Source organism: Taudactylus pleione, unplaced genomic scaffold (genome assembly GCF_031769625.1).
Source record: "Taudactylus pleione unplaced genomic scaffold, aTauple2 ptg000027l, whole genome shotgun sequence".
Lineage (NCBI taxonomy): Eukaryota > Metazoa > Chordata > Amphibia > Anura > Myobatrachidae > Taudactylus > Taudactylus pleione.
The window spans coordinates 3,292,990-3,307,188 of record NW_028284429.1 but is presented as its reverse complement, the minus strand read 5'-3'; the positions used below and the strand labels follow the sequence as shown (position 1 = coordinate 3,307,188).

At 45.2% G+C, this 14,199-nt stretch overlaps 1 protein-coding gene across 1 annotated transcript in view; it reads right to left on the bottom strand.

Moving 5' to 3' along the window:
* Window positions 1–4,818: 4,818 nt before the first annotated feature.
* LOC148539149 (receptor-type tyrosine-protein phosphatase eta-like) overlaps window positions 4,819–14,199 on the bottom strand; it is a 294,391-nt gene continuing 285,010 nt past the window's right edge. Inside the window, exon 35 of the mRNA XM_088451820.1 lies at window positions 4,819–6,261. Coding sequence (XP_088307946.1) covers window positions 6,121–6,261 — 141 coding nt within the window. The 3' untranslated portion in view covers window positions 4,819–6,120. The remainder of the gene's footprint in view (window positions 6,262–14,199) is intronic.

The following is a 14,199-nucleotide window of genomic DNA, read 5'->3' as shown; positions in this document are numbered from 1 at the left end:
CATAGGCTTACCATATCATCCCTTTATATACATAGGCTTACCATATCATCCCTTTACATACATAGGCTTACCATACCATCCCTTTATATACATAGGCTTACCATACCATCCCTTTATATACATAGGCTTACCATATCATCCCTTTACATACATAGGCTAACCATATCATCCCTTTACATACATAGGCTTACCATACCATCCCTTTATACATAGGCTTACCATATCATCCCTTTACATACATAGGCTAACCATATCATCCCTTTACATACATAGGCTTACCATACCATCCCTTTATATACATAGGCTTACCATATCATCCCTTTACATACATAGGCTAACCATATCATCCCTTTACATACATAGGCTAACCATATCATCCCTTTATATACATAGGCTTACCATATCATCCATTTATATACATAGGCTTACCATATCATCCATTTATATACATAGGCTTACCATATCATCACTCTATATCTAGGCTTACCATACTATCCCTTTAAACCGGGACACTTATTGATTACACAGGTTCTGTGGCTCATTACAATCAGGTGAAATCCAGGCTTGAAGTCAGCCAGTCACAGAATCTGTGTAATTCATGAGTGTCCCAGTTTAAAGTGATAGTAGGGTAAGCCTAGATATAAAGGGATAGTACAGTAAGCCTAGATATAAAGGGATAGTATGGTAAGCCTAGATATAAAGGGATAGTAGGGTAAGCCTAGATATAAAGGGATAGTATGGTAAGCCTAGACATAAAGGGATAGTACGGTAAGCCTATATATAAAGGGATAGTACGGTAAGCCTATGTATAAAGGGATAGTATGGTAAGCCTAGGTATAAAGGGATAGTACGGTAAGCCTAGATATAAAGTGATAGTAGGGTAAGCCTAGATATAAAGGGATAGTATGGTAAGCCTATATATAAAGGAATAGTATGGTAAGCCTATATATAAAGGGATAGTATGTTAAGCCTATGTATATATAAGGGGATAGTAGGGTATGCCTAGATATGAAGGGATAGTATGGTAAGCATAGATATGAAGGGATAGTATGGTAAGCCTAGATATGAAGGGATAGTATTGTAAGCCTATATATAAAGGGGTAGTATGGTTAGCCTACTAATTTGCAAAGTTATGCCAATAGGTCGGACATGCAGCTTCTGCTGATTAAAATGATATGCGGCATGTATAGATTGCTAGGTACAGGCAGCTTGCCCAGTACAGAGCAGTGTGGAGCAAGACATACCTCCCAACTGTCCTTGAGGTGGGGACAAAGTTCTGAGTGTGGCAGTCACCCAAAATTGGGACTACCGCACCAGGATCAGGACAGTTGACTGTCCTATTCTCTCCTACCTGTTTTTCCAGCTATCACTACCTGTTTCCACTGCTTGTGTAATAGACTCACGGACTTCTTTTTGGATTTCTGGAATGTTGTTGCTGTCTTGAGAGAAAAGGATAGGTACTTGAAATATGGAAAAACGAGGCCTCCCTACCCCAAACCAGCCTCAACGTTAAATCAGCAGCACCTGCGTTTTTTAAGTAGGCCTCCCCTCCCTCCCTGCAAACAACACTTAAATTAACAGCATTCACATTTAATAAATACATTTTCCGCCAAACAGTCCCACATGTAACAATTAGTATTCACATTTCACATATAATATATAGCCCTCTTTCTCCATTATGCCTCTCATTCAATTATTAGACCCGAAGCAATCAAATAAACATCCCCCACCATCACATCACAATAAATTAATATCTTGTATTAGCTCTCACCATTACATTAATTGCCCACACCCCAGCCAGGTATAAACAGTCCTCCATCCACAGAACTTACCTTCGTTCACCCCCTATAGGTTCTCTTGCCTATTTTCCCAGTGAATACAGGTTGAGTCTCCCATATCCAAAATGCTTGGGACCAGGGGTATTTTGGATATCGGAATATTCCGTATTTTGGAATAATAGCATATTATAATGAAATTTCTTGGAAATGGGACCCAAATATACACACAGAATGCATTTATGTGTTATGTACACCTTATACACACAGCCTGCAGGTCATTTTAGACAATATTTTTTATAATTTTGTGAATCAAATAAAGTTTGAGTACATACATGAAATTCATTTATGTTTCATATACACCTTATACACACAGCCTGAAGGTTATTTTATACAATCTTTTTAATAATTTGTGCCTTAGACAAAGTTTATGTACATTAAACCATCAAAAATCAAAGGTTTCATTATCTCAGTCATGCTGAAAATATTCCGTATTTCGGAATATTCCATATTTCGGAATATTTGGATATGGGAGACTCAACCTGTACTACAGTAGGCCAGTGGGCAACTGGTGATAGTTACAGTATAAGGCGTAACCATTGGATACACATGATGGACTCATTAGCTATCATGTATTCTAAACTAGGAACTTGTAAAATTACTATAGCTGCATACACACACAACGATTTAGTAAATTAACGATTTTAGTAAACAATTTTGGTTCATTTTTTAAAAGGAAAAATAAACGAAAATCGTTTACTAAAATCGTTCATTTACTAAATGTAATGAACGATTTTTTTGAACTACAAACGATTTTTGCATATTCCCTTACTGAAAATCGTTGAGTTGGTCAGTCTGACTGAACTACAAACGTGAACGCGCATGAACGATAATCATTCATCGTTTTAACTCAGAAAGTGAACGATTTTTTCAACGATTGAACGATAAACAAAATCGTTATCGATAATCGTTCAAAAAAATCGTTGTGTGTGTATGCACCTTAAGTCATAAGCGATGTCACTAGTTTTCCAGCTCTGTTGATATACCATATACAATCTGCTCTTCTCACCTTCTCTCTTTGAGCGCTGCCTTCACCCGAGTTGTTGATTCAGCTTGTGGGCCATGGATGGTGTTCCCAACACCAGGATTTGACTTGGACTCCTTGAACCCAATGATTTGTTGGGGGTGTGTGAGGACTGGATTTGGGATAAACTGATCAGGTTTTAGCTGAAGAAAAAGTTTGGCTGTGTGAAGCCATCATGCCCAGTGGACATCTTCCAGGACTCTGGTGGATCACGCTGACCATTCACCAGAGTTTTGTAAGTTGCCTCCATACTGACTGGTGAATGGTCAGCACTAGTTGTGTGGGGAGCTGTCTATTGGTTATGACTGGTTGCCAAAGTTCATCTCCAGTTTGTATAGGTGAGACCGAGCAGGACCCCAGAAGGGAGCATTTCAATTTGGGTCTGCTACATCAAGACTGGGCCATTTTCTCCCTGTGTGCCCTCCTGGTCAAGGGTTGCAATCTTCCGCCTCTGCACATTAGTGCTAACCACTCTAAGAAGCAGTCAGGGCTGCCAGGAGACAGTTTCCGGTACTGGTACTGAGGGCATGGGCAAGTAAATGAGGGTGTGGCCACACCCCATTGTGAATACCAAGGCCTTCCTTGTGCTGCAAGGACTTCATCATATTATCTTGATGGTGGGGCTGCCAGGCCCAGGTTGCCAGACAGGACCGGGCACTCTGTACCCATCCCACCCACTACTGCCCGCCTGCACCCCTGGAACTATGAAACAGTAATGTACAAAGTTATAAAGGATATATTTATTGGTAAACAATCACAGTGCACAGCATAAAGAACCAGTGCATGGATTACAGAACACAACACAGTGTGAGGAACATACTTCATGCTTCTCCCTGCTTCAGTATTATCTTTGGTACTTTTAATAATATTAAAGGCCTTCACTGCATTAGTAAAAACCTATATATAGCTCTGTGCACATAATCACAACATGGAGTCATTATATATTAAATTACAAATACAACAAATTTCAAGTATTCCAACACCATTGTGCATAATTAGCAAAATTAATTTCTATTTACCCCTCTGTCATATAAAAATCCATTTTCATGATCACAAATACAGCAGAAACAAGTGCAGTCAATGTAAAACTTCCGTCCAGTCATCATAGGTCTGTGTTATCGCGTACAGAACAAGACTTCGCAATTACAATGTAACAGACGAAGATGAAAGTGTTTTTATTATAGAATGATAATCTGAATGCTCAACATGACAATATATAATATCATCAACCCTTCTACTGGCACAGGTTACAGACTCCTGACATCGCTTCATATGGTCATACTCCTATATATACTCCTCCTATATATACTCCTCCTATATATACTCCTCCTATATATACTCCCCCTATATATACTCCTATATAGCATGTTGCTAACAACATGAATGAAACAACAACCCCAGCAATGAATTGGAATGCAGCTACATTTGGTCCCTTTGTATCAGTGACGTGCGGTGAGGTGAATGGCTGGGGAGGCACACATGGATATGGGTCTGTGTGCTGGGAGCCTGTCTCACCCCTTACTCACTGTAACTCTCCCCTCACTACACTAAGCTTCAGTGTCCATTGATTCTTCTACCTGCATCACTGTGTCTTCGTTTGGTGCTGCTGACTGAGCTCTGGCCTCTAAACACTGAAGTGCACTTCCTGATCATATGACAGATCCAAGGCAGGGGCATATCTATAATGGGTGCAGGGTGTGCGTGGAATACGGGTCCCTGGGTCCAGGGGGGCCCCGCGCCGCACACCCTGCACCGCGGCCATTTTCCTGTCGTATGCGCATGCGCAGTACAGGGTAAATGGCCGCCGCAGCCATTTTCCCGGTGAACAGCACATCCTCTATAGACTCTGGGCGCACTCTAGTGCCCAGAGTCTATAACTCCGGCGCTGGTTGCGGACAGCTCAGTGCGCTGCCGGCCGCCAGACAGAGAGGAGGGGGCCTGTGTCGGAAACTGCACACGAGCCCCCTCCTCTCTAGAAACGCCCCTGATCCAAGGTGTCCATCAGTGCTGAAAGCACGCCCCCATACTCAGAGGCATGCCTCTATTAGCTCTCTTTCTGTGCAGCTTACTGCCCGTGGTGTGGCCCCGCCCCCAGCTCTGCAAGCAGCGTCTGACTATACAGAAGTGAGGCTGAGCTGTTGCTGCCTCATCTCCCGTCTCCCTGCAGTCCCAGGGAGCTCCACAAAGCTGGTGAGTGTTACCTATAAAAATGATTACAATAAACAAAGATGTTTCTAAGTTATAAATATCTTCTTTGTATTATTCTAATCATTTTTATAACAGATCTCAGGAGTATGACAGGGGAGGCTCCCCTGAATGCACGTCCCAGCTTTGTATAACAGCCTATACATAACAATTTTGCACTCAAGACAAAGAAATAATCCATTCTCAATTGCATTCAGTGTGTTCATCAAGTCCCGATCTGAGGAGATGGTATTGCCATCCTGACAGTCGCCACCTTTGTGCCAGCGCCCAGGAATGTTGGGAGTATATGTACAAACAGCGCAAATCATTCTGTGGTCGGTATGTACATACTGTATACAGTAGCTTGCATAATTTCATTTCACCCATAAATACGATTTTCAGTTTAAGAACACAGAATAAGTTATCTACAAACATGTATTGTTATAAATCAGCACCTTTCTCTGTTAACAGGTCTCTACAATGAATTGAAATATATATCTATATAGATTGATATAGATATATATTTTATCAGTATCAAAACTAGAACTTCTGCAATGATTGAAACAATTTTAAAAATATATAAAATATATTTATGGCATTCAGTGCACAATATGTTTGTATACTGTATACAGTATATGGGATTTTGTAACAGTGATAACTATATCCTGCCTTCTATAGGTCAGTGCACAATATGTTTGTATACAGTATATGGGATTTTGTAACAGTGATAACTATATCCTGCCTTCTATAGGTCAGTGCACAATATGTTTGTATAATATATATATATATATATATAATTCATATAATATATATATATATATATATATATGGGATCCTGTAACAGTGACCACTATACCCTGTATTCTATAGGTCAGTGTTATATTGGCACATCATCACTGAGATACATTATTATTACAATACAACATTGTACTATATCTTTCCAGCAGATTAATAGTACGTCTATAAGAAAACCCGCATATTTAGCAATTCTCCTTAGAAATAAAGTGCAGTTCCCCTTTTGGCTCTGTGATTTGCCGGGTAATCCAGCAGCCTGTGGTCTGATAGGAGGTGGAGTGATCAGATTCTTGTGTTTCGCATGGGAACCATATTGAAGTTCTCATAGACGGCTTCTGAATTTTGGTAAATGGGATCAGTATTTGCATTTTTCAGACTATTGATGAAATCCAGTACACACTGGTTCAGGAACAAGTACTGGCTCTATATGGTAAAGGAACACACAGATGAAATAATCACAGTGCTGCAGAAGAAAATGTAATGTTCTTTATAAAAGCTCCAACGTATATATACACATGTATATCCCTGCTTCAGTATAACATGCTACACGCTAGGTGACGTTACTTATTGGGCTGCTGCACATTCATGCTGCTTGTGACCCTGACTTATGGTGCGTACACACGGTACGATAAAAATAAACGATATTAACGATAACGATATTGTTCAACCCTCAAACGACCAGCGAAGCGAGGGCACATATGGACAATAATGATATCGTCCATCGCCCGTGCATGCAGGCCAACCTGGGCGATATCGTCCAGGCTACATAGGGACTCGTGATCGTTGATCGCGGGTTGCTGGCCCGTCGTTGGTGGGTTGATGGTGTGCTGGATGAACGATATCAATCATCCAGCACAACGGGAAGGTGCGGGACGACCAGTCAGCGATATCGTTATCGCTGACTGATGTGCGCGCCATTAAATCTAGTATTCTGGCCTGGAGTCCTTTAGTGACCATGTCCGTGTTTAGTCCTATTGTCCATTTAGTGCATGCATATTCAGCTGCTGCCTGGTAGAGTATACCTGAGTCTCACAGTGAATACAATTATTTCCTTGCGGACGTTCCTAAGTTCCTAGTGAAGACTGGTCACCCTTTTGAAACTGCATCCCAGGTGAGTCACCCTCAACCGTAGCAGCTCAGTGGGTCCGGAGCCACATGTGACAATAAGTAAAGTCTGTGACAGTTTGGTGATGCCATGTATCCTGCTGAGATCCCATACACACAGGTCTTCAAGCTCAGGAATGTAGGGATTTATTATCTTGGGGTATTGCAGAAAGGAACTTGATGGACAGAATAATGATTCAGGCAGACAAACAGCAATAGTACATGTGGTATTGGCATGGAGGCGCCAGGTGCTGGATTCAGACGGACTGAGTACAGGGCTGACTGTGATACAGCTAGCAGGCCAAGGTCAGGGCAGGCATTGGGCAAGAGCAGAATCCCCTCAACGAGCTTAGATCAGGGCAGGTGGCAGAAGCAGAATCCAAATGCAAACCTGGGCACAACAAAGTCATGCTCACAATACGGCATACTCGGCACACTGGGTCAGCAGAAGCTTAAGATGCACAGATGGAGCCTTAAAAAAGACTGGAGATCAAATAAGAGAAGGCCAGGAGGTCTTCACCTATAGCGGCCAATCAGCTTTGAGGTAGCAATTATCAAATACATTCTAAAAAATGATAGGTAGAAAGCTGATTGGTTGCTATTGGTAACTTCTCCACTATTTGGAGGTTTGATACATAACGGCACCCCCCCCGTGCCTCAAAATGTGTCACGTTGGTATATAACATATATCTGACCAACCTCTCATAGGAAAGGAATAATCATCTACTATATATATATATATATATATATATATATATGTTTGTTTGCTGGCGAATATCTTCCACAGCTCTCAAGGTAAAGCTGCCAAATGTTACATAGTTATTTAGTATAAAAAAGTAAGTTATGGCCACATAGCGACAACACAACAAATCTTATATATAAAAGTCATTGGTCTGTTTGTTTGTCTGGTTATGCATTCAGACACCCCTGCACCGATTGGGGTGAAACCAATGCGAGGTGGTCCAGTTGGATCCTGGACAGGTTTTAGGGGATTAAACTTAATAACTTGACAGTAATGCTTTTGTTTTTGCATATAATGTTTTGAAGAATTATGAAGCATTGATAACCAACTCTTTCAATGTCTCTTAGATACAGTCAAGGAGGAGATGGAAAGGTCAATATATTTATCATGACACTAGAATTACATGGATTCTTGTGTCAATCTACTCTGACTTTGCACTGCTAGTCGAGCTACCTGGTGTTCACAAAGAATTGCCACAAGGCAGGATACACTTCACGGCAAAGAGCTTACAGGTAGCGCCACCCAGACTAGCACAAGATGGAATTTGTGAGAGATGTAGGAACACTTGAAAACTTGAGAGAGTAGCTAAAGGTACAGTAGTATTGGAGAGGAACTGCAAATCAGAGTGAAGGTTAATGTACAGGTGCAGCTGGAGGACTGCAGGAGCAGTGTGAGAGGCTGTGCACTGGAGATGAGGCAGGACTGCAGGAGCAGTGTGAGAGGTTGTGCACTGAAGATGAGGCAGGACTGCAGGAGCAGTGTGAGAGGTTGTGCACTGAGGATGATGCAGGACTGCAGGAGCAGTGTGAGAGGCTGTGCACTGAAGATGAGGCAGGACTGCTGGAGCAGTGTGAGAGGCTGTGCACTGAGGATGATGTAGGACTGCAGGAGCAGTGTGAGAGGCTGTGCACTGAAGATGAGGCAGGACTGCTGGAGCAGTGTGAGAGGCTGTGCACTGGAGATGAGGCAGGACTGCAGGAGCAGTGTGAGAGGCTGTGCACTGGAGATGATGCAGGACTGCAGGAGCAGTGTGAGAGGCTGTGCACTGAAGATGAGGCAGGACTGCAGGAGCAGTGTGAGAGGTTGTGCACTGAGGATGATGCAGGACTGCAGGAGCAGTGTGAGAGGCTGTGCACTGAGGATGATGCAGGACTGCAGGAGCAGTGTGAGAGGCTGTGCACTGAGGATGATGCAGGACTGCAGGAGCAGTGTGAGAGGCTGTGCACTGAAGATGAGGCAGGACTGCAGGAGCAGTGTGAGAGGTTGTGCACTGAGGATGATGCAGGACTGCAGGAGCAGTGTGAGAGGCTGTGCACTGAGGATGATGTAGGACTGCAGGAGCAGTGTGAGAGGCTGTGCACTGAAGATGAGGCAGGACTGCTGGAGCAGTGTGAGAGGCTGTGCACTGGAGATGAGGCAGGACTGCAGGAGCAGTGTGAGAGGCTGTGCACTGGAGATGATGCAGGACTGCAGGAGCAGTGTGAGGCTGTGCACTGAAGATGAGGCAGGACTGCAGGAGCAGTGTGAGAGGCAGTGCACTGAAGATGAGGCAGGACTGCTGGAGCAGTGTGAGAGGCTGTGCACTGAGGATGATGTAGGACTGCAGGAGCAGTGTGAGAGGCTGTGCACTGAAGATGAGGCAGGACTGCTGGAGCAGTGTGAGAGGCTGTGCACTGGAGATGAGGCAGGACTGCAGGAGCAGTGTGAGAGGCTGTGCACTGGAGATGATGCAGGACTGCAGGAGCAGTGTGAGAGGCTGTGCACTGAAGATGAGGCAGGACTGCAGGAGCAGTGTGAGAGGCTGTGCACTGGAGATGATGCAGGACTGCAGGAGCAGTGTGAGAGGCAGTGCACTGAGGATGATGCAGGACTGCAGGAGCAGTGTGAGAGGCTGTGCACTGAAGATGAGGCAGGACTGCAGGAGCAGTGTGAGAGGCAGTGCACTGAAGATGAGGCAGGACTGCTGGAGCAGTGTGAGAGGCTGTGCACTGAGGATGATGCAGGACTGCAGGAGCAGTGTGAGAGGCTGTGCACTGAGGATGATGCAGGACTGCAGGAGCAGTGTGAGAGGCTGTGCACTGAGGATGATGCAGGACTGCAGGAGCAGTGTGAGAGGCTGTGCACTGAAGATGAGGCAGAACTGCAGGAGCAGTGTGAGAGGCTGTGCACTGAGGATGATGCAGAACTGCAGGAGCAGTGTGAGAGGTTGTGCACTGAAGATGAGGCAGAACTGCAGGAGCAGTGTGAGAGGCTGTGCACTGAAGATGAGGCAGAACTGCAGGAGCAGTGTGAGAGGTTGTGCACTGAGGATGATGCAGGACTGCAGGAGCAGTGTGAGAGGCTGTGCACTGAAGATGAGGCAGGACTGCAGGAGCAGTGTGAGAGGCTGTACACTGAGGATGATGCAGGACTGCAGGAGCAGTGTGAGAGGCTGTGCACTGAGGATGATGCAGGACTGCAGGAGCAGTGTGAGGCTGTGCACTGAAGATGAGGCAGAACTGCAGGAGCAGTGTGAGAGGCTGTGCACTGAAGATGAGGCAGAACTGCAGGAGCAGTGTGAGAGGCTGTGCACTGAAGATGAGGCAGAACTGCGGGAGTAGTATGAGAGGCTGTGCACTGAAGATGATGCAGGACTGCAGGAGCAGTGTGAGAGGCTGTGCACTGAAGATGAGGCAGAACTGCAGGAGCAGTGTGAGAGGCTGTGCACTGAGGATGATGCAGGACTGCAGGAGCAGTGTGAGAGGTTGTGCACTGAAGATGATGCAGGACTGCAGGAGCAGTGTGAGAGGGCTGTGCACTGAAGATGAGGCAGGACTGCAGGAGCAGTGTGAGAGGCTGTGCACTGAAGATGATGCAGGACTGCAGGAGCAGTGTGAGAGGCTGTGCACTGAAGATGAGGCAGAACTGCAGGAGCAGTGTGAGAGGCTGTGCACTGAGGATGATGCAGGACTGCAGGAGCAGTGTGAGAGGTTGTGCACTGAAGATGATGCAGGACTGCAGGAGCAGTGTGAGAGGGCTGTGCACTGAAGATGAGGCAGGACTGCAGGAGCAGTGTGAGAGGCTGTGCACTGAAGATGATGCAGGACTGCAGGAGCAGTGTAAGAGGCTGTGCACTGAAGATGAGGCAGGACTGCAGGAGCAGTGTGAGAGGCTGTGCACTGAAGATGAGGCAGGACTGCAAGAGCAGTGTGAGAGGCTGTGCACTGAAGATGAGGCAGGACTGCAGGAGCAGTGTGAGAGGCTGTGCACTGAAGATGAGGCAGGACTGCAGGAGCAGTGTGAGAGGTTGTGCACTGAAGATGAGGCAGGACTGCAGGAGCAGTGTGAGAGGCTGTGCACTGAAGATGATGCAGGACTGCAGGAACAGCGTGAGAGGCTGTGCACTGAGGATGATGCAGGACTGCAGGAGTAGTGTGAGAGGCTGTGCACTAAAGATGAGGCAGGACTGCAGGAGCAGTGTGAGAGGTTGTGCACTGAAGATGAGGCAGGACTGCAGGAGCAGTGTGAGAGGCTGTGCACTGAAGATGAGGCAGGACTGCAGGAGCAGTGTGAGAGGCAGTGCACTGAAGATGAGGCAGAACTGCAGGAGCAGTGTGAGAGGCTGTGCACTGGAGATGAGGCAGGACTGCAGGAGCAGTGTGAGAGGTTGTGCACCATGACTGCAGGAGCAGTGTGAGAGGCTGTGCACTGAAGATGAGGTAGGACTGCAGGAGCAGTGTGAGAGGCTGTGCACTGGAGATGAGGCAGGACTGCAGGAGCAGTGTGAGGGTTAATACACAAGTGTAGCTGCAGGACCACCCATTGGTCTGAAAGCTTCATATGTCCTGACGTTTTTAAATGATTCTCATCTATTTCAAGAACTGGGCATAAAAGGAAATGTTCTGACATCGCCTGTTGTAAAAGCGCAGCACAAGGACACAGAAAGGGTTAAACCATGATTGGCTCACACTGCTCATGGCTCTATAAGAGCAATTGTAGCCAACTCCCCCTCCTGCACCATGTGCAAAACAATAGCTGCTACAGCACCGGGAGCGTTGAATGTGTTAAATCCTGGTGCAGTGCGGTGTGTGAAAATCAATAAAAAATAAATAAATCTATTCTACATAAATGTACTGCAGCAATTACGGGGTTCTCCTAAATGTAGCAGCAGTGGTTAGCTTTACAAAATCATAGCTCTGGGCTCATGGATTGCAACCAGGGCCTTAAGTTGTGTGGAGTTTATATGTTCCCTATGTGGTTGTGCGAGTTTCCTCTGGGTACTCCACAGTAGCCTCCCACAATCCAAAAACATACTTGTAGGTTAATTGGGTTCTGACAAAAAAAACAAACAAACTTACTCCTAGTGTGTAGGTGTGTGTCCATGTAGTAGGGAATGTAGATTATAAGCGCCACTGGGGCAGGGACTGATGTAAATGACCAAATATTCTCTGTAAAGCGCTGCAGGGTATGTTTGCACTATGGGCCCGATTCAGACCCGCTCGCTAGGAAGCGTTCGCACACGGACTGCCGATGTTTGCGTTGTGCGCATGTGTACGCAATGCAGTGTGTGAACCAGTCCGTGCGATCGGGAAGCCTTCGCTTGCTGCGCATAGACAGCCCGGCTGAATGAGTGAAAGGACAAGCCGTTTGTGGGTGGTGACAGGGGTTGGTCGACGAAAACGGGGGAGTGGTGGTGCGAACGCAAGCGTGCCCGAGCATCTTAACGTCATTTCAGAGGCCTGCATAATTAAGATGCAGCGTCAGAGTACACGTCACTTGGCTGATTTTTACACTGAAGTGCTCGCAGTGCTTGCGGTAGGGTATGGTCAACCACAAGCGATGCGTTCGCTTCCGATGGTACTCAATGTTACCGATGGTTGCATACACATCCTGGAGATGACGTGCATTAATCTTAAGACAGGCTGGTGGGCGTCTGCATACACAATGCAATCGCATGCCAAGACATAGTGGGCGTGCTAATGCCTTGCCGTGCGATCGCCTGCCTTTCTGTGGATTGAACGGATTTGCATACGCTGGCTGCATGCAAACGCATCTAGCGAGCAGGTCTGAATCGAGCCCTATATACGTAACCAGGGCCGATGCAAGGTTTCCTGGCACCCTAGGCAGGAATTCAGCTTACGCCCCTCACCCCATTACACTTACTGATACTTAAAATACATGTGTTGCTAATATACTTACCCTGGTGGCCTTAGGAAAACTGGCCACCAGGGTTAGTATGGGAGTGGTGGGGGAATGTAGTTTTAAGACGGAGCTGTAATGGGGTGGGGGCTGGAATGTGGCCGCTACGATTTTGGAGGGTGGAGGAGGACAGCATAAAGGAGGTGGGACCAGCCATAGAAAAGATTGAGCAAAGCAAAGGGGTGTGTCAGAGACTCTGAGGTGGCCAAGCATGTAAAACTATATACAGAGGGAGACAGAGAGACACCTGTACAGAAGTATATCTATCTATCTATATATATATATATATATATATATATATATACATACAACTGTACAGTGTATATATATATATATATATTATATAATATTGATATAGATATAAAAGAGCTTGCATACTTTGTGCAGATTAGTAGCAGAAGCCAGCAGGGAACGATACCTCGATCAATATCATTGAAGGATTGACTGGAGTCAGGATCAGTCACCTGACTGGTCAGACAGCCTTTACGGAGCTGAGGCTGAGCTCCTTGGCTACACTGATAATAATGCGTTGGTGGGGGCGTCACCTATTTGACATCACACGGAGGCACCGAGATACACAAGCTGCACAGTGAAGGCTAATGTAGCCTTCCACTTCACTGCACCGATATTTGATGCCTGGTGTTTGAACTGCGGGTGGGTGAGTGGGCGGTCAGGAGGGAGGGCACCACCAGGGTTTTAGTGGGCGGGGCCTTGGACAGACGCTGGTGAGGCAGCCAGAGCCCAGCCCCCGGGTGGACATAGCGGACAGATGCTGCGGGAAGTGAGAAGACATTGTGCAGCACTGCCAGTGCACACTGTCTCAGTTTGATCAAGGGAAAAGGGAATCTGGGAAGACTTCTGCACCAGTAGGTTTATTTTTCTTTAACTCATATATAAACCCCAAATTGAAAATTCACAAATTATATTATTTATGGAATAACTGGGGGTGCTTCCGGGGACAATATTAAATCACTGTCAACAAAAAAAGAAAAAGAAATGTCCTCTTTGTTGGCGCACTGTTTGATAATAATATAATTTAACTGTTATTAATTGTATTTAAAATAAAAAAAACTTTCAGAAAGTGAAATCTAATGAAAACAATTAAGTTGTGAATTACAAATATATTAAATAAATGATGATTGTGTCTTGTGTCTCTATTTGAATTGTTATATAAATAAATTAATTAGTTGGTCATATTTTAACCACACTGAAATTCGGCATCTAGTTAACCCTATGAACCTAAAATGGGTTCTTATTAAATTGATATATACACCACTATCATTTTGTATAGTAAGGAAACTGGTTGCATCTCCTACTGATACAATAATGTCTGTTTG